Source organism: Crinia signifera, chromosome 5 (assembly GCF_055691185.1).
Source record: "Crinia signifera chromosome 5, ASM5569118v1, whole genome shotgun sequence".
NCBI lineage: Eukaryota > Metazoa > Chordata > Amphibia > Anura > Myobatrachidae > Crinia > Crinia signifera.
The window spans coordinates 48,519,911-48,541,176 of record NC_139221.1 but is presented as its reverse complement, the minus strand read 5'-3'; the positions used below and the strand labels follow the sequence as shown (position 1 = coordinate 48,541,176).

Sequence of the window (21,266 nt, the reverse complement as noted above, 5' to 3'; positions counted from 1 at the left end):
TCTATATGTTATCTTAATCTACAAAATCCTTGTTTATATCTGCACCACACTCATTGGACATTGATCGGAAACTGAATTGACCCCTTCTATTCGCTGGACCGGTTTACGTAATAATTTGAGAGAGCATTGAATATGGCTTAAAGTGCCTTTTCCGTTTTTAGGTGGCTGTGGCACTGATCAATATATAGTGCCTTGGCCCAATAGGGTACAGAAGCAGAAAGGACAAAAGTGAATTGGTTTATGTAAAGATAAAAATAATTAGCCTTTTTTCAGCATAGCTTTAGAAGACCTTCAAATGTATAAAAAAAAATCTATGATCAAGTACAACACAACCCCATGTATTTCAGGAAAACAATACAAAGAATGTTCAAATGATCTCTATATACCACAAAGCATTTACTAGGGACTCCTAAACAAACGGAGTATAGAGCAGCAATACACCAAATATTATCGACTTACAGTCCTCTGTGTAGTCCTTCTTGCATTCAACTTGATTTGGTCATTTTGCCTCTCCATTGGCTGAACGAAGGGAGAATGGCCGTCCTTATATTAGAGCCACAGTGTCTCCTTCTCTGTGCCAATCATGTTCACACTAGGAACAAAGATGGACATGCTTATTGCTTGCATGGTCTTATCTTTGCTTGTAATTAGCCGACTTAAACACACATTAGCTTATTTACTTTTGTTTTGTTATTACGTGGATCCTTTTGAAGCTTTGGGTAAGAAAAAACAATTCAATTAATACATATTTAAAAAACATTGAATTAGGAATTCTATAAAAAACACATTATTTCCCATAACTTATCTAACCATTCCCTCCAGCTGACTGGGGGGGGGGTATTCAATCCTGGGTCACGACTGTCGATCTGGCCCGACAGCCGTGACCCTGGCCTGTTTTCGTTTTGCTCGACAGGCGCGATTCAATGTCCCACTTCGTGATCGGCGAAAAGGGGACGTGTCTGCGTAAACGGCCGTGGATTTTCAATATTCGACCACGACCATGACAATTCACGGCCGAAATCGACAAAACGGGCCCGACTGCTTTTAAAGGCGGGCCCATTCTGTCGATCTGCCTCTTCAATGCTGTCGGGAAAGACCGCATCGAATAGGCGTTCACCACTATTTCTCCCCGTCGTAAATAATGGCCCAGATTGAATACCCCCTTAAATGTTATACAGACACTAGGTCTAAAACAACTAGGCTGACAAGCATTAGGTCGACATGACTGAATGTCAACCGGGTCAATATGTTTTTTTTATTTTTTTTATTTGAGCTGGAATGTGCCGACAGGTGCCCTACCATCCACTAGGGCGTGGTGGGAGAATAAAATAGTGTGCCGAGCGTAACAAGTCACCGTGCCCAAAGCATCGCCAGCGGTGCACTTCTTAGTGTCCGTGCCGACATTCGGGACAAAAAAGTGAAAAAACACCCATGTCAACCTAATGACCCTGTCAACCCAACCCCATGTCGACCTAATGCTTGTCTACCTATTTGGTGTCTATCCAATGATCCATACCCAACTAAATGGCGTTGGTATATTGGTCAGGGTGACTATTGCAAAAATGGTTAGGGATAGGACCAGATCATGCCTAGTGTCATTTCTGCCTATTGGTTTGGCATACGACTGTGATTCACCACCTGCATTCTACAACATGTACTTCAACTTCAAATAGACATTCCATCCAACTTTATTTATCCAAACTGTAAAGAACAATAGATTGCTATCTGCATACCAAATGGTACATAAAAAAGTCTTCTGATATTAAAGGGAACATTCACATTTTTTAAGCATTGGTCTATACCAACTTCTGTTTTTAGCCTTGATGGATTAAAAAATTCTACTAATTGTAAATGATGCATCTAAAGTAAAAAAAAAAAATTTAAATACAAGGTTGTTTTCGTTCTAGACAGTAAATTTTCCATCCTCTGTAACCTAGTATATTGTAGTTCTCTCTGTAAATTCTCACACCAGAAAGTTGGCTAATATACCTACCTATATAGGAGAATATAATTAATATCAATCCAAAAAAATAAATCTGATGGACTTCCTGTCCCTGTACTGCATATGCACTTAATGAAACATCCAGTAATATCGGTGTTCCTTACAGAATATGGACACCTGATTACGCAGAGAATTTGTCAGCAGATTATATTATCTGCTTCTCAAGATTTCTTTAATATCATATTCATTGCTTTTATATCTGGTTGACAAATACTGGAACCTCATTGCTCCAGCTGGCACGGAGCACAGTACTGATTTAATAGCTCATCCATTGCTACAATTACTACTTGCTGCGCTGAGTGAAATAGATGACGAGTCTGAATAATCTTACTGGATATGGGGCAAATATTCATGACCTACATAGTACATCTATATAACCTGCATGGCAGTATGTGTTAAATGGATTCTAGTCTTTACAGTGGGTTTTGGCGGACACCAGATGGTTCATTTAGTGGGTCTCCGTTACAATGAGTAGGTAGGTAACACCTCCACCAAACAATTAGTGTATGTATGATTGACACTCACCCAAATATGGGTCCCTATATTCCCATATAGGTATCATTTTCTGTAGGGGTCCTTAATGATTTTCCCAGACACAGGTTCCCCAAAACTCCAACAGGTAATTTATTGGCCACGAGTATAAAAATCCAATAAAATGACATAAAAAATAAACATAAAAACTGGTAGACCTGTCTGCTGAAATCTCACCTGGAATGAGTCCAGAGGGGGAAACGTCCCAGATGGCACACGGGTACAGCAGAAAGCTACCAGCAAGGTCCTCCACCTATCACTCAAAGAGCTTTCTTTACAATATCCCCTAGTGTGTACACTCCACATCGTTAATGATGCATGTTTCCACGCGTCGTTAATGACCTCCCTTATCTGGACATGTTCAGGCGAGTTAACAGCTGTTATGCTGCAGCACTTGCCGGCATCAGCAAGTGCTTATACACTTGCCCTTTTCCCCTGGTATCGGCAAGTGTGTTTGTAGTTGCCGATGCTGGCACCCCGCCTCCGCCAATATCGGTTTTGACGGGGACGTGTTTAGTGTGTTTGGGGCTTATTAGAATTTGTTTCTATGTGACAGACTAGTATATGAAATCTATGCCAGTGCCTCTTATATAGGTTGATATACTGATCCTCAAACCTATTGTGTATTACTACTTTCTGATACACATTGGTTTGAATTCAATTAAAGGAGAATAAACATCAGAAGCGAAAAACATGTTTCTCCTGTGTTTTTAGTTTCCAGGCAATTTAATTTGGCCAGACACAATACATTCATTTTCTACCAAAAACTCATTGGAGTCCGTTAATTTGTGAGAAACAGCCCCGTTTGCAGGGATTTGTGTCACCTGCCCTTCCTCCACATAATACAGCAGCCCCTAATTCTTCATTACTTTGTTAATATTCATAGAGTCCCTAGCTTTCTCATGATCTTTAATGAACAACAGTAAAGTAAATCAAAGGAATTGTATAAGAAAGTCTAACAGCTTGATTCACATTATAATTTGGTCCTGGATGAAGATGATTTAAAGATCTGTAACCTCAAACCACTTGCTTTATTGAATTGTGCCTAGGGCAGTGACAGTTGCTAGTCACCGCTTTATACTGTACCGCTGTGAGGCAATGGTCTGAGGTGGGGGCGTGATACCGTGTTACCTGCTCTCACTTGTGATTCAGGGGCAGATTTTTTTTTTTTTTTTACAGAATAGTTTTTATTAGGTTTTCAAAAGAAAAGGGAAGGGGGGTACAGAAATAGGAGGGGGGGGGGGGGCACAGGGTACATATAACAATATATAAATACAGATATGAATAGTATAACGGTCCAAGCATATCTTCAATAATAGGAGGGACTTGCAAAATTGTTCAAAATTGTACAATAGAATAGGCAGTAAACAATAAACAGTAGAGTGACCAGGCCAAAAACCTGTGGAAAACATGGGGAATCACAACTGCACCTATGGGGTGTGTCAGGAGCCTCCAGTGAGGAACTCCTGCCAATCAGACCATTTCTTAAGCAATGAGGAGTGGGATTGGGAATACTGGCAGAATATGGTTTCCATAGTGTAATTATAGGTAATCTTGGATTTAATAAGGTCCACAGGGGGAGGCATAGGTTGTTTCCAAAACTGTGCAATGGAGGTTTTAGTGGCGATAAAAATGTGAGTAATTAGGTATCTATTAGTAGTGGGAATCGAATCTGGAAAATTATGGAGTAGCGCGACCTGAGGGGTCAAGGGGACGTGGAGGCCAGTCACCTTCAGTATGAGATCCTCAACCCAGCTCCACAGGGTCCGAAGCAGTGGGCATGACCAAAAAACGTGAACCACATCACCTATTGATCCACAGCCTCTCCAGCAGAACCTAGACTGTGCTGGCCAGAATTTGTGTAGTCTGGCAGGGGTTAAGTATGTGCGGTAGAACAGTTTCATATACATTTCGACATGGGAAATACATTTAGACATTTTAAAGACAGATAAAAACAGGTGGGACCACTCTTCAACTTCCAAGGAAAAATTAAGATCACGTTCCCAGTTTAACTGCACCGGAGTTTTATCCGGTTGGGTGGAGGTTACCAACATAGAGTACCAATAGGAGATACCCCCCTTCCGGTAAGGAGAGGTGAGACGCGAAAGGATGTGAGGGGGCACTGTATGAGAGGGGTCGAACAGAAGAGAATATGATTGCAACCAATGCCTAATTTGTAGGTATTTGTAAAAATCAGCAGCCGGGAGGGAGTAGGAGGTTTGCAGTTGTGAGAAAGACTTAAGGACACCATCTGAGAATAATTCCTTAATCTGTTTGACGCCCTTGTTACTCCATGAGGACAGATTTAGGTCAGGGATTAGGGAGGAGAGCCCCATCAATGTCAATTCGGGTGAGGGTAATTTTAGTAATAAATATTTTGAGAATTTATCCCATGCTTTAAGGGTGTCTACGGAAGCTCTAGAGGCTTGGGTGGGGATCGATCGGACATTGGGCGAGCACCATATTAGGTCCATCAGAGAGTAAGGGTTTAACATGCTCGATTCCAAGACCACCCAAGGTTTAGGGTCGGGGTGTACTGACCAGTCGCTGATTTGGTTTATCAGGCATGCTAACTGGTACAGCTCTAGGTTGGGGTAGGATAGACCACCCACCTCCTTGGACATCATAAGGAATTTTTTAGCGATTTTAGGTTTTGCGTTGTTCCATACATAATTGTTGAGAACTGCCTGGAATTTATTAAGCCAAAAAGGAGGCAGGAGTCTGGGGATAGACCTAAATAGGTACAGGATCTTGGGAAGGATTGTCATTTTAACTGTAGCCAGTCTACCCATCACGGAGAACTCATGTGACAGCCAGTCTTTAGTGATGCCCGTTATTTGTTTCAGGAGGGGGCCATAGTTAACCTCTATGAGAGACTCCTCAGTAGCGGATAAGCATATACCTAAATAGCGTAGGGAGAGAGTTTGCCAACTATATTTATATGTAGACTGCAGAAGAGGTAATGTATTAGGCGATATATTCAGTGGCAAGACTTCAGTTTTAGTGGTATTTAATTTGTATAATGAGGCCTTTGAATAGCTATGGAGGATATCATGTAACTCCGGGAGTGACGTCTCTGGATTGGTGAGGAAGAGCAGGACGTCGTCTGCAAACAGACAGATTCTATGGTGAGAACCATTAATGATTGGGCCAGTAAGGAGGGAGGAGGTGCGTATATGTTCAGCAAGGGGCTCTGTTGCTAAGACGAACACTAAAGGGGAAAGGGGACAACCTTGCCTGGTACCGTTGCTGATTTGGAATGGGGAGGATAGGAAACCATTGCTGGAAACCCGAGCACATGGAGATGAGTAAAGCGATAGAATAGCATGTAGGAAACGGCCTGAAAAACCATACTTAAGTAGGACTGCCTTCATATAGCCCCAGTGAATCCTATCAAAGGCTTTTTCGGCGTCTAGGGAAAGTGTTACCAGGGGGGAACCAGAGCGTATATAGTGTTCTAAAATAGCGAGGGCTCTCCGGGTATTATCTGGTCCCTGACGACCTGGGACAAAGCCAACTTGATCTGGGTGAATTAAGCTGGGGAGCAGGGGGTTCAATCTATTTACAATTAGCTTAGCATATAGTTTTATATCAGTATTCAGCAGAGCTATAGGTCTGTAATTTTGGGGGAGTGATGGGTCTTTACTTGGTTTCAGTATGGTGATAATACGGGCCTCGAGCATTTCTGGTGGGAATGCACCCAGTGTGGTACCAGACTCAAACACCCGTAAAAGTACCGGGGCAAGGGTTGAACGGAAAGTGGTGTAGGAATTATTTGAGAATCCGTCCGGCCCGGGGGCTTTGTCTTTTTTCAGTGACTTAATGGCAAGACAGGTTTCTTCCTCAGTCCAGGGGGCATTTAAAGAGTCGAGGGCTTGGGCTGAGAGGGTAGGGAGAGATATACCAGAGAGGAAGGCTGATATAGACTCTGGGGAGGGTTGGGGGATAGTGTCATCTTCAACTAAGTTATAGAGCCGAGCATAGTAATCTGCAAAGGCGTTTGAAATATCTAACGGATTGGTGAGTTTAGCACCAGCATTGTTATATAGGGTTTTAGTTGAAGCTCGAATTTCTTTGCCTTTCAATTTCCTAGCCAGAAGTCGGGAAGCTCTATTTCCTTCTGCATAGAATCTTTGATTCATCCTGGCAATATTTGCATTAACCTTGCGCAGTGTGTAGACCTCCAGTTCAGCTCGGAGTTTCAATATATCCTGTAAAAGGGAGGAGTTATCGGGATCTAACTTGTGTCTACCCTCTAGTATAAGAATTTGATTCTCCAGGGATTTCTGGGTTGCCCTTTCCTGACGCTTAAGTCTGGAGGCAATTTGAATAATAGTCCCACGGGTTATTGCCTTAAGGGCACACCAAAAGTTTATGGGGGAGGTATCCTCAGGATTATTATGTTTGAGGAAATCATCTAAGGAGGCCTGAATCGTTTGAGTAGCTTCGGCTGAAGATAGTAAGAAATTATTAAATCTCCAGGGTCTAGCAGCTGGGGTTTTATGTGTAAGGTCCCAAGTCGCAACAAGGGGGGCATGATCTGACCAGGTTATAGGAAGGATGTTAGCTTTACGGATTTGTTGTAGGGACCATTTGTCTAGGAACATATAGTCTATTCTGGAGTATGAGTGGTGGACCCGGGAGTGGAAAGTGTAATCTCTCACCGTGGGGTGTAAGGCGCGCCAGGCGTCAAACATACCAAATTCCAATAATAGGAGCCCAAAGGCTTTGGAGGTGTTTAGAGAACGTGACGCAGGGACTTGGCCGGTTGGGTCGGATCTATCCATTTTGGGATCTAGTACTAAATTGCAGTCACCGAGGATGATTACCTGGCCGACAGCTGTTTTTCGTACCGCGTTGAGAAATTTTCTAAGAAAGCGGAGTTGACCAGTGTTGGGGGCATATACAGAAGCTATGGTGACCGACTTGCCGTTTAATACTCCTGTTAGTATAAGGTATCTACCGAGAGGGTCAACAGTTTGAGAGGAAGAGGTGAAGTCGCAGTGACGGTTAATAAGAATAGCGACACCTCCTTTCTTGGAGGGGCCATTGGCAAAGAAACCTGTTGGGTAATGGTGGTCAGACAGAGATGGGGGGGATGAAGAGGCAAAGTGGGTCTCTTGGATTGCTACGATGTCTATTCTATGGGAATGAAAGTAACGAAGGGCAGTCCTACGTTTTTGGGGGGAGTTCAACCCCTTAACATTAATAGACATAAACTGCGGCATGGTTATGTAATAAGGGGGAAATGGCGTAGATATAACCAAGTAAAATTAACAAATAAGTGAGCACAAAATAGGTACCCTGTGGGGGGATGGGGAAACCTGGAGGGACTGGGGAGGGGGGGGAGAAAAAGGTAAATAAACAAAAATGACTCTACCATGAGAGTCATGTAGGCCACAAAACTGTGTGGCGAAAAATCTGGGGGTAGTGGCATTGTTCCCCACCACCGGGAACATTGGAGAAAGAGGCAAGTAAAGCCAAGTCATTTTTTGCAGGGATACACTTAACAAGAAAAGGGGAAGAAAACCCCCCCCCCAAAAAACAACATATATAAATATATGTATGCACAAACACACATATACAACCGTGTACATACATACCCACTTGGTAACAACTGCAGTGAACTCTACCTCCCGGGGAAGACGGGGTGGTCAGAGGCCGCTCAGTAATGCAGAATAATGAAGACGTTATCGCCTGAGCATAACTGAAAATATAAAGGCATAACAATGGCAAAATAAATGCAATGTTCAAGTACTTTGAAACCGCGACGTTTAAGGCAGCGCTACATAGTCCCGCCTCACCCCCGGGTGGGAGCGACAACACCGCGCAGCAGAGTGGGTATACTTTAGTAAATCCAGTGGGGAATGTAAATCCCAGATGTGACAGTGGTATTTCCAAGTTTCACTTTTTATTAACTAAGGTCCAGTCCTGTCTGAGTGATGTAGCTGGTTTCGGAGGGCCAGAGGAATACGGGATTTGCCATTGGTCTAGCAGTTTCAGGCCTTCATCTAGGGAGTGTAGCACCGTTGATGAGCCGTCTTTGGTGATTATCAGCTTGAAAGGGAAGCCCCACTTGTATGGGATGGAGGCCTGCCGTAGTGCTGTGGTTAGAGCCGAGAAAGATCTACGTTTTTGCAGGGTGGATGGGGAGAGATCTCCATATAATTGCAAAGGGTCTAGTATCGAGGAACATAGTTCAGGGTCACGTGAGGCTCTGAGAAGACCTTCCTTGGTCTGAAAGTAGTGGAGTCTTAGTACGGTGTCTCTCGGGGAGTCTTCCGGGGCATTGCGGGGTTTGGGCAAACGGTGTATGCGATCTATCAGGAGTTGAGAGGATGGGAGGCCTGGGAGCAACTTTTGGAACAGTCCCTTGGCAAAGTTCTCAAGCTCAGAGGGGCGAATAGTTTCCGGGATCCCACGTATCTTTAAGTTATTACGTCTGTCCCTGTCTTCAATATCTGCCAGTTTATCTTGAAGCATAGATAGTTCGGATCGCGTCGCATCATGGGCTGATATTAGATTGTTATGGGAAGCCACTATCTCTCCCATCTTCGTCTCAAGGTGGTCTGTACGGTCGCCCAGATCATGCACTTCATGTTTCAGCTCACGGATAGAAGACGTTATGTCAGCCGTGATGTCCTTCTTAAAGTCGCCGAGTAGTTGCAGCATCTTGCGGACAGTGATGGGCTCGTCTAAGGAAGTGTCCTCAGAAGGTATAGAAGGAGATGGGGCAGTGACTGGGGTGTTAGGTCGCGACTGGGAGGGTTGTCCTGGGTGGCCAGTCATGCCTGGAGATTTAGAGGCAGTCTTAAACAGGCTTACTGGTGGTACCGCCATAGGGGGTTTAGACCGTTTAGGAGGCATCAGGGTAGAGAAAGGCACCGTCCGAGGCAGAGACAGGCAGGGACACGGGGCGGTTGGGGCGTGTTGGTGTGTATTAGCTGTGGTGGTGGGGAAACACAGTGCCGGTGGTCAAAGCGACATCATGGAGGCTACACAACCCTCATTTCAAGGGGGGCAAGCTCGATGAGGGCACGGAGTGGAGGGGAGCATACATAAACTCCAGTGCAGTCACAGAGATTCACTACATAAGAGTGTCACCTTACCCAGGCAGTAGTGAGCTTCCCAAGATGGCTCCTGGCTGGGAGAGGAAGGGATTCACCTTGTTGGTGCTGTGCACAGGCCCACCAGTTGTCAGAAGGAAGCTGTGTGGTGAGGGGAGTGCTGCACCGGCTCCTGTGGGGCAGCAGAAAGAATTCCCCTCGGTTTGGGGTGTGTCTGCTGGTCACCGCGCCGCCTGCGGCTCAGGGCTGGGGTCCGGGATCAAATTGAGGCCGCGGCTTCGGCCTAGAAGCAGGCCGCAACCTGCCGGGTGCCACAGAGAGGCCCGCTGCTCTGTGGCGGCTATCTGCGGCTCAGCGGGGGCTCAGGGAGGCAGAAGGGTGCCCGGGATTTTGTCTGGAGCCGGCCGGGGAGTGGAAGGAGGCCGCGATCGCGTCCGCGATGGCCGCAAATCGAGGCCGCGGCTCCGGCGCTGATGTAGGCCCCGGCGGGCGGACGTAGCAGCGGGGCGGCCGCGATGCAGCGGGGGTCCCGGGCGGCACTCAGCGGTCTCTCCGTGCGGCAGAGGGAGGCTAGGGTAGGTGGAAAGCCCCTATATTATATTGTATTCGGCCGGAGCACAGGTTGGTGCGTCCAGCTAGGTCTCCGGCTAGGCCACGCCCCAGGGGCAGATTTATTAAGCTCGGTGAAGTGATAAACTGTCTGGTTTTTATCACTGGCCAATCAGCTCATAATTGTGAAGTTACAGGCTTGGTTTGAAAAATTACAGGAGCGAACCGATTGGCCGGTGATAAAAACCAGACACTTTATCACTTCACCGAGCTTAATAAATCTACCCCTCCGTATCTTTCCACACACCTAGAAATGTCACTCTCTGTTCCCCGGTGACATCACACATGCTGTGTTTATTATGCATGGACTTTGCAGCCTCATTGAGATGAGTCTGCATTGTGTGCTCTGCATGTAGACATTGTGATTATATACTAGGTCCTCAAACAAGATCGTTATACGTTCACCCCTTAATATTAGAAGAATCCAGAAAGATATATATCATAAAGTTACACGAGCATTAATCCGTACATAAAAAGTCCAGCTATTAAAAACACCTTGTGTAGCACACAGGGTTAACCGCACCAAAGTCCAAGTGAAATACTGGCCGCAACTTTAGTACTGTTTTTTGGGGAAATGAACAGGATTTGGACCTCTCTTTGGGGGTTATTCTAGTTCACTCTTTCTGACCAAATCCTTCTTAGATGGACAACCATGTGCACTGCAGGTGGGGCAGATTTAACATGTGCAGAGAGAATTCGATTTGGGTGGGGTTTTCCTGCAAAGTAATATCTATATTGCAGTGTAAAAATAAATCAGCCAGTATTTACCCTGCACAGAAACAAAGGGCCTTATTCGAGTTCACTCTTTCAGACAAAATCCTTCTTAGATGGACAAAACCATGTGCACTGCAGGGGGGCAGATGTAACTTGTGCAGATCTAATTAGATTTGGGTGGGGTTTTACTTTAAAGTGAGATCTATATTGCAGTGTTAAAATAAAGCAGCCAGTATTTACCCTGCAAAGAATCACCAAAATATCACCAAATCTATTTCTATCTGCACATGTTACATCTGCCCCCCTGCAGTGCACATGGTTTTGTCCATCTAAGAAGGATTTTGTCAGAGTGAACTCGAATAAGGCCCAAAATAACTCACCCAAATCTAATTCTCTCTGCACCTGTTACATCTGCCCCCCTGCAGTGCACATGGTTTTGTCCATCTAAAAAGGATTTTGTCAGAAAGAGTGAACTAGAATAACCCCCTTTGTTCCTACAATATTAAAATCATTAACCTTCATTTCAAGGCAGTTTTGACCACCTCACAATATTCACCAATACTGGCTAAATGCTACAATGAGCTGCCTGGTTTCCTGAAGCGAAAGGGCAGCTGCATAAACACAAAGGGCAGTATTCAATGACGGAGTTCTCCGTGCATGGAGAGCGTTTTATTTTGCTCTCCATGCACTCTCCGTGTTCCGGAGGGCTCGCTGCCACTCCTGCTCCCACTATTCAACGTTTTTAAGACTCGCCGCCACTCGCGGCGAGTCTTAACCCCTGCAGCGGACGAGCGTCCGCGGCAGGGAGCTGACAGGGAGCCGTGGGACGTGGCATCCAGGGAGATTAAAGTCTCCCTGGATGCCACAGAACATATGTGAGGGTAGGGGGCCCCCCTGGGACCCAGGCAGCACAGGCTGCCCCCCCCTATAGCCAGCGGGGGACCCAGTATTCACTGCACCCGAACGTGCATACGGGTGCAGTGAATATATGAATATCTAATGAGCGGCTCGAGCGCTCCGGCCCCCTGCTGGCTGCACTGTGTAAAAAAAAAAGAAAAAAAAAATTAAAAAAAATATTTTTTTTTAAATTAAATATATATTCATGTGCTATAAGCACATGAATAAAAATCACATGCCCCTTCACAGAAAAAAATTCCTGATTTTTTGACACCAAAATTAAATACAAAACCCTTTTAGATTAAAAGTTCACATTCCAGCTCTCCATCAAAAGATGGAGAATTTCTACACGGAGAGAGACGGCGAAAATCACTTAGAAAGACGGAGAACATTTCACATTGAATAGGGTTGCTCGCTTTTGGAGAGCAAAATGCCCCGTCCAAGGCGAAAAAAGCACAAATTCTCCACAAAACACGGAGAACTTTTCTCATTGAATACTGCCAATAGGGTTATCCCTTTATGACCAATTGCATGTTTCTGGTGTATCCCAGTGATGACACTGGTAAGCCAGATGAATGAGGTATTCTGTACTTACACTATTTTGGCTTGGTGCATGTGTGCTACGCAGTTGTTCAGTAGTCTTTATTTTAATGACTAGTTTGTGATTATAACGAAAAATTACAAAAACAGTTTATTTTTTTAAATCTTTTGTCCCTTTTGCAATGATCATTATTATCATACATATGTTACAGCAATTGGACCAATTTAAAGATAACATGGGTGCCTATTTGGCAGAGCAAGGTGAACGTCTTCATCAAGATGTGATAGAAGTAAACATCGTGATTGGGGGCCATACAATGAAATAATGATGGGAGATTATATTTGCGGACTAGTACAAGAAAGTCCATATAATCACAGAAGAAATACACAAAAACATTAATTTCTAATCTTTTTAAAAATATATATATTCTGTCACAGTAGTTTGTTTTTGTAAATAAAAATAATGAAATTTCATAACAAAAGTTTGTTCTTTTTTTACATACAATAAAGGTATCAAAATAGGGAAATTTCATTCTGTTAGCTGCAAAAGCAAACGTTTTCGTGTAAAACTAATTTTTCTTTAACCCTTTGAGTTCCAACATCTCTGTGAGAGATGTACAAAATATCAGCTAAAAATGCCAGCGTCGCTCACATTTGTTAAATACATTCAAATAAAAAATATTGTATAAGAGCAAAACCACAACAACAAAAAAACAAATTTCTGTATAAAGGTAAACCTTACAGGTCCTTATGATGAATACAAATGTTTGCTTGGCAAGTTTCACTTCTATTTTCACAAATTCACTTGGCATTCCAAAGGGTTAATAAGTAATGTGGAAGAAATTAAAATCCGATATACAGAACCCAGGCTCAAAATTAGTGTTGACCGCTGTAATAAATAAACTCTGAATCAGGCCCATAGACTGTCCTAACAACTACACACACTGCAGTGAATACAAATGCAAACACTGACCGTAATGATGCCTGCAGACCTTGAAATCCGGTTCCTAGGCACAATTTGTATTCATTACACAAATGAATAAGACCCTGAGTCTACTCCAATCCTTATAGCACCTCCATGGTGGAATAATGGTATTGTAATTTATTTTTTTATTTTAATAACAAACTACTTCAGCTACAGATCACACCCACTCTCCAGGGTAAAATGGTTCGTTCCTACACTGGGAAATATATGCTTTATATCGTTCTGTGATCCGAGTATGTTGGGAAGAACCGAGTCTCAAGTCTGAGACACAAGGATCTCCTAAGACGGGGGTGTCTGGCAGTTTCAGTAATGGTGTGTAGACATTTATAGCCACTGTAGAGTAGGTTATGTCTCCAAGATATTTGCCTAAAAGAGTTCTCTTAACCTCTTGAGGTTTTTCCAGGAAAACCCACCACTCCAGCTGCAGCTACTACCTTCTGCAGGTTGTGGCACTGCAGAAGGAGGGGGGGTGCACTCAGGTGTGTGGCAGCGCAGCTGAGCCGAGGATTTTTTTTTGGACATACCACAGAAGCACGTAGGGTGCCTATACATTAGGGCTACTTCTCCGAAGTCTCTCGTGAGCCACCTGGGAACCTCTAGGGCAGGAGTGCTGTGTAGGGGTCAATCGCACAAGCTAGGTAGTAGTAATCGATCACATATAGATATAAGGCCCCCTAGTGCATTACATCAATGGATATCTCTTCCCATCAATATCAGGGGTGTGCTACCACAGACAAAATATTGAAAATATTTAATAGTGTGAAAATAAAAAGTTTGTCTGGATGTGGTGCACCTCAAAGAATCAGACACCTCCTAAAATGTAACTTTTAATGTAAAGAATATTTTAAAACTGCGAAACAATACAACACATAACATGCCACACAGACAAGTGACTACGGTACTTGTTTCCTAACACGGCGCCCATCGCATCGCAGACCATAAGGCCGGCATGTCCAAACTATGGCCCTCCAGCTGTTGTGAAACTACATATCCCAGCATGCTTTGCAACCATTTTAGCATTCCCTAATAGCAAAACTGTGGCGTGGCATGATGGGACTTGTAGTTTCACAACAGCTGGAGGGCCATAGTTTGGACATGCTTGCCATAAGGCATACCATGGTATGCGATGCGATATTACACGATGGCAGCCAATTTTAAATTGTATACCATCACATTGTATGCCATTGTATGGCATATACAATGGTATGCGATTTAAAATTGTATAAGCACCCTAATGGGTGTTTGCAATGTTAAATGTGCCTCCTATATGTTAAAAGCACCCTTAACAGCATCCCCACTATCAACGCCAACCCGGCGAGGTGAGCGCAGCGGTAAGCGTCCTCCGACCTTTTCATACCCCCACTATCCACGTCGGCGTGGAGTTGATTTTATATAGTGTGGCAAGCCCGAAGCGTGGCGAGCGCACACGGAATACATGTAAAGTAATACGCGTCCCCTCACGGGGCTTGCCACGCTTCGGGCTCACTGCGCTCGCCACACAATATAACATCAACTCCACGCCGACGTGAATAGTGGGGGTATGAAAAGGACGGAGGACGCGTACCGCCGCCGCTCGCCACGCTTCAGGTTGGCGTTCATAGTGGGGGTGGCATGGGGGTGCATTTAACATTGTAAGCCCCCATTAGGGTGCTTATACAATTAAAAATCGTATAGGGGCTTATACAATTTTAAATCGCATCGGGTGTATGGCATGCAATGCGATTTATGTCGTACGACTTAATATCGTGGGCGCCGTGCTAGGAAACCAGTACCGTGAATACAATTTGTGTTTAAAAAAGCATGTGTGGGGATTTCTCTAGGGCAGCAGGACTGCATACGATACACTGTATGCCCTACTTTGCATTCTATGTATCGTATGCTATCCCCAGCCAAGACCGTTTATCTATAGTGCAGCAAGTGCAATCTACAGGCTTCTGTGTGATGCGCACAGGACCATGCATCGCAACAAACCTGATGTCAAACACATGCGATTTGGACACTTAATTCAGTCACATAAATAAGAGACCAAATAGCAAGTAAATTTTTAGGTACTTGGTGTAGTTTCACAGCACCCCTGCCTCCGGATCGCATTGATTTGCATGCGATTTAGCAATCCCCACGTCAGCCTGAAGTGTGGCAAGTGGATGCGGTACGCGTCTTCCTGACCTGTTCATACCCCCACTATCCACATGGAGTTGACTTTTTTTATAAAGTGTGGCGAGCTAACGTGGAAAACGAGACTTTACGTGCTTCAGGCTCGTTTTTATGCGTCCCCTCGCGGCACTCGTGCCTTAACCCCTTCACGACATATGACGTATATATACGTCATATGGCCGTTGCGGGGGAATCAAGCCAGCTCACAGAGTGAGCTGGCTTGACAGAGAGCAGGTAATGGCTGTATATTACAGCCAGGTCCCTGCTCTCACGGCCACGAGCGGCGAGTTCGCCGATCGTGGCCGTTTAACCCTTTAAGCACCGCGGGCAAAGCGCCCGCAGTGCTTAAATAGCTGATCGGAGGGGGGGCGCCCCCCTCCGGCGCCGATCGGGGCCCCCCGCAGCGAGATCGGAGGGTGCCGATCGGTTGCCATGGTAGCCAGGGGTCTAATGTAGACCCCTGTGCTGGCCGTATATGCATACCTATTACATCCTGCCTCAGGCAGGATGTAATAGGAAGTGCATAAAATCACTACGTTCAGCCATAGAGCTCTATGGCTGAACCTAGTACAGGCGATCGCGCCCCCTAGTGGTCAAGTACACTAGGGGGCCTTGTAGTAAAAGTAAAAAAAAAAAAAAAAATAAAGTTTAAAAATAAAAAAAAATAAAAAAATATTAAAAGTTCAAATCACCCCCCTTTCCCCATTTCCCAAATAAAAATAAAAAAAAAATAAAAAAAATAAACATATTTGGTATCGCCGCGTTCCTAAAAGTCCGATCTATTAAAATATAACATTAGTTATCCCGCACGGTTAAAGGCGTAAACGGAAAATAATCCCCAACGCCAAAACTACGTTTTTTGGTCGCATCGCGTACCCAAAAAAAAATAACTAAAAGAGATCAGAAAGTCGCCCATATCCCATAATGGTATTAATTAAAAAGTACACTTCAGCCCGCAAAAAATGAGCCCTCACCCAGGTCCGTAGGTGGAAAAATAAAAAAGTTATAAGCCGCAGAACATGGCGACGCAACGCAAATTAGAAAAACCGTAAAAGTTGCGATTTTTTTTTTTTAGTGGTAAAACATAACGAAAACTATATAAGTTTGGTATCGCCAGAATCGTAACGACCCATAGAATAAAGATAACCCATCATTTTAAACGAACTATGAACTCCAAAAAAACCGTAACCAGCGCAAAATTGTGCAATGGCGGTTTTTTTTTTTTTTACCCCACATTGAATTATTTCCTGATTCCCCAGAATATTATACGGTATAGTAAATGGTACCATTACAAAGTACAACTTGTCCCGCAAAAAAAAAGCCCTCATGTGTCTATATAGCCGGAAAATTAAAAAAGTTACGCTTATTTGAACGCAAGGAGGAAAAAAAAAAAAAAATTACCTTAAAAGGCAATGTCGTGAAGGGGTTAAAATAAACTCCACGCCGACGTGGATAGTGGGGGTTTTCAACAAGTCGGGAAGACGCGTACCGCGTGGATAGTGGGGATGTGCTAAGCTGCATCACATACAAATGCGATTTTCATACGATGCGATCCGGGGGCAGTGTCGCCGTGAAACTACACAAGTACCCATTTTTATTGTACAGTTAATTTACCAGTTTTCAGCAATAACCCATGAAATTCAGGATACGTTTTCACCTGAAAAGGAGCTTATAGGGTAGGGATTTTTTTTTGCGTGCCTAAGGCATGTAATGCATAATCTCAGATAAATGATGGCTTGTCAGATCTAATTGCATAACCCTGGGGGATCCACTACCTGTAGTAACTTATTGTGGCTAATAGACTATCCCCCCCCCCCCCAGTAGGCTAGTCTGTGGAGAGACCTCTAGTGGTAACAGTGATGAACTACAAATAGTTACTCTCTAAGATGGCCCTATTCTGATTGTGTACACTATACATGAGCAGATGCAGTAACCTTGCATGTCAATCCTATGTAAATGGCACATGTTTTACACTTTTTTTTTTTTTTTATTACAGGTTTGAGTGATGAAGATCTTCAAGACCTTGTGGATGATATTCATTATGATGGTAAGAGTTTGCTAATTTAAATTAACTTTTTTAATATTCATATTTAATATTTCAACTTGTTATAACTAATATCTGAGTAAAACAGCATGGGTCATTCTACTACAGTTAAGAGGTAATGGATTGTTAATATTTATAGGGTGATGGAAGTCGTATAGAGCACTGATAGAGACATGGTAGACTGATTTATTTACCAAGGGGCACATCTGATCATGTTTATGCCAGAATTTGAAAAGGGCGATGATTTTACGAACAAAACTGCTAGTAAAAATTATTGCCCTTTTTTATATTTTTATGATAAATATGATCCGATGCCTGGCAAATAAAATTATAGGGTAATATTTATACATAATTCCAACTGTATTCATATTGGCAAAATGACATGAGCTGAAAGGGCAGTGATGAAAAATTGAAGGTGGAAGCGGAAGGCCCTTTGAGAACTTCCATTTTATAAGCTGGGAGTGGATTTGTATATTTGAAATTTTGGTTTAAAGCTGATTGGATATATCCAGTTCCTGGGTTTCTGCCCGTTTACTCCCAGGTAGAGATGGGCAAAGTGACTCCCTAAAGAGAGCATTGATCGATGGATCGCTCAGTGAAAAGAGTAATTCTTTTGGCGGGCTCTCTAGCTCACTTTGAATAAAAAGAATGGCTATGTACGGTTTAGGTGTACTAAGTGTAGTATCTGTTCATTTTACTTACATTTCAACTGATTCTAGTAATGTAAAGCAAATTTTATAGATTTAATCTCACAGGTGGTTATTTTCTATTCATCCTGAATTTTTTTTTTTTTAAAGCAATGCAATACCCACCAGAGTTAGTACATCTCATCTGCCACAGGTGGCAGTGCTGAGCTCAGACATGGTGTGTAGTGGACTCTGCAGAGCTGGATGAACTACATTGCCCTGATGACTCATGAGTCCTTGCAAGTAGTTCAGTTCACTGATTCGTACAGAGCACTGACTCATACAGCCCTTAAGTCAGTACAGTTCCTGCTACCATGTGTGGCACTGCTGTGCTCAGACAAATGCATTGTATGAAACTGAACATGTTACCAATAGTCTTCCAAGAAGAACGACCATTCACCTTTAGGGAGAGGAGGTAGGTCTGCAGATAAAGGACCATACATATCTACATAATTGGAAGGTTTTTTTTCCCCATTAAATAATTGTTTTGCTTCCAAACTTATGAAAGGGGAATCTTCATATATTTTGAAAATAAAAATGACTTCATGTCTTCAGCAAGAGTGGCTCTAGGTCATAATTTGCAGATAGTTGTGAACTGCCGGACAGGCTTCTAGGCAAATGTTCTGGCATTATTTGGGTGGCCCCAAATATCATAAGCCCGTGAATTCATTGAAACAGATTTATGCCTTATGGGGCCTACACACTACTAGATCACACAGAACACTCCGCAAGATCGCTCAGCACACAGCGATGTGTCAGTGTTGTGTGCTGACGAACTGTAAGGCGACGGGCGATATAAATAGATTTTTCCCGCATGCTGGATATTAATCCCCAGGCAATAGCGGCGCTGTGCTTCCTTATCGCTATGACCTCCGCACGGACATTTTCAAAGCGATCTAGTGAGATTGCTTAGAAAATGCCCTGAAATCGCTACGTGCGTAGGCCCCGGACAGCCAGTTTGTGCGATAGGCTCTAGCTTAGGGAATTCGTTCTCGCCATTTAGAGGCATCTACATATTTGTGCTAATGTTCTAACTTTGAAGAATAATTTTCACATTCTAACTTCAGTTTATAAACTCTCCTTGCTTCTGTCTATCCATATATTTCTCTGTCTTTCCTTAAATAAATAATAAATAAAAAAATGCTGCTGAAAGAAAGCTACGCATCCCTTATATTAATAAATGGATAACCTACTACATTACTTCTTGGCTAGTCCAATCATGTTTCACTTTTCTTTAGATTTAAATGACATTGAAGATGCGCTGGATGACCATGAAACACATGAAGACGGTAACTTTTTTTTTTTTTTTTTAGTATTTAGCAACGTGCAATCAGGAAGAATGAATTCCAATTTTAACTCTTTGAGTGCCATCACATCTGTGAGAGATGTGCAAAATATCCGCAAAAAATGCCAGCGTCGCTCACATTTTTTTTTTTTTTTTTTATTGAATAAATTTTATTAATGAGATGCCATGGATACATAAAGAAATAGTTAGACAAATAGACATGGTAAAGAATATGGTCCAAATATGTACAAATTAATGCAAAAATTAGGAACGTGCGCAGAGGTTCCCAAAACCTGGACCAAATACAATACAATCAAGAAAATATAGAGGCATCTCTTTTGTTTTTGTATTTAAAGGTGATAATATACTTAAAGGCAATATAGATATAATGCATATAAACAAGGATAAATAATATATGTACATATATATATATATATATATATATATATATATATATATATATATATATATATATATATATATATATATATATATACATGCATGCATACATACATATACCTTACACATACATACATATCAACATTTTTATTAGTCACAGAAGCCTTAAAGATAAAGTGTTTAAGAGAACTAAGGGGGTTATTCTAGTCCATTCTTTCTGACAAAATCCTTCTTAGATGGACAAAACCATGTGCACTGCGGGTGGGGCAGATGTAACTTGTGCAGAGAGAGTTAGATTTGGGTGGGGTTTTTCTTCAAAATGAGATCTATATTGAAGTGTAAAATCATGCAGTCAGTATTTTCCCTGCACAGAAACAAAATAACTCACCCAAATCTAATTCTCTCTGCACATGTTACATCTGCCCCCCTGCAGTGCACATGGTTTTGTCCATCTAAGAAGGATTTTGTCAGAAAGAATGAACTAGAATAAACCCCTAATAGAGAAGAGAAAAAGAAAAAAGGGGGAGGGGGTTAAAAAAGAAAGGAGGAAGGGGAAGGTGAAGAAAAAGGGAGGGGAAGGAGGAACCCCGAAAGGAGGGGGGTCCTACCCGACTGGTCAAGTTCAAACTTTTAGTTTTAGTCTTTTTTTTTAGTCGCTCACATTTATTATATCAATTCAAATAAAAAAATGTTGTGTCAAAAAAATGATATTTCCTATAGAAGGTCAACATTACAGGTCATTACGGCAGTTTTTACACCTATTTTGACAAATTCACTTGGTGCTCAAAGGGTTAAACAACATTGAGTTATAGTTAAACTGTACCATGTGTAGTTGCTCATATTCAAAATCCGATGGCTTCGGTCGCCACAACTTTACAGGCCTTCCACATGCCTGACTGACGGAAACCCAGCAACTTTCTGAAAAGCACATGAATCGTTTTTTTTTTTTTAACCATTTAGTTTAATAATTTTACAGTAAAATGTGTGTGTGTAAAATTATTATTAATAAGTGGAAGGAGAAGTAGCGCTGCAGAAATCACCAGCTGAGACTTTAGAGGACAAAGACATCAGTGAAACCGATAAAAGCATTACATTACATTTAATCTGCATCCATGTCTACAGTATGGACTCTAGATTTTACAAATGTACAATATATGAAAACTTTTTTTGTTCATCATGGGATGTCTCTATGAACGTGTCATAGTATTTGCAGTTTTAACATTAGACACATTGGTTAGACCACTTGGGCCTGTAATACCGCTTTCACACAGCGGCAGCCGAATAACCTGGCAATTACCCATTTTTTTTGAAGCGCCAGGTTTTTCGTCCGCTCGCTGTCAGACCCCCTTCACA

General features: G+C 42.8%; 1 protein-coding gene across 8 annotated transcripts in view; it reads left to right on the top strand.

The window, feature by feature from the left end:
* ASPH (aspartate beta-hydroxylase) overlaps positions 1-21,266 on the top strand; it is a 190,117-nt gene that overhangs the window by 57,992 nt on the left and 110,859 nt on the right. For all 8 annotated transcript variants that reach the window (XM_083187160.1, XM_083187155.1, XM_083187159.1 and 5 more), the window contains 2 exons: positions 17,496-17,546; positions 19,468-19,518. In XM_083187160.1, coding sequence (XP_083043286.1) covers positions 17,496-17,546; positions 19,468-19,518 — 102 coding nt within the window. The remainder of the gene's footprint in view (positions 1-17,495; positions 17,547-19,467; positions 19,519-21,266) is intronic.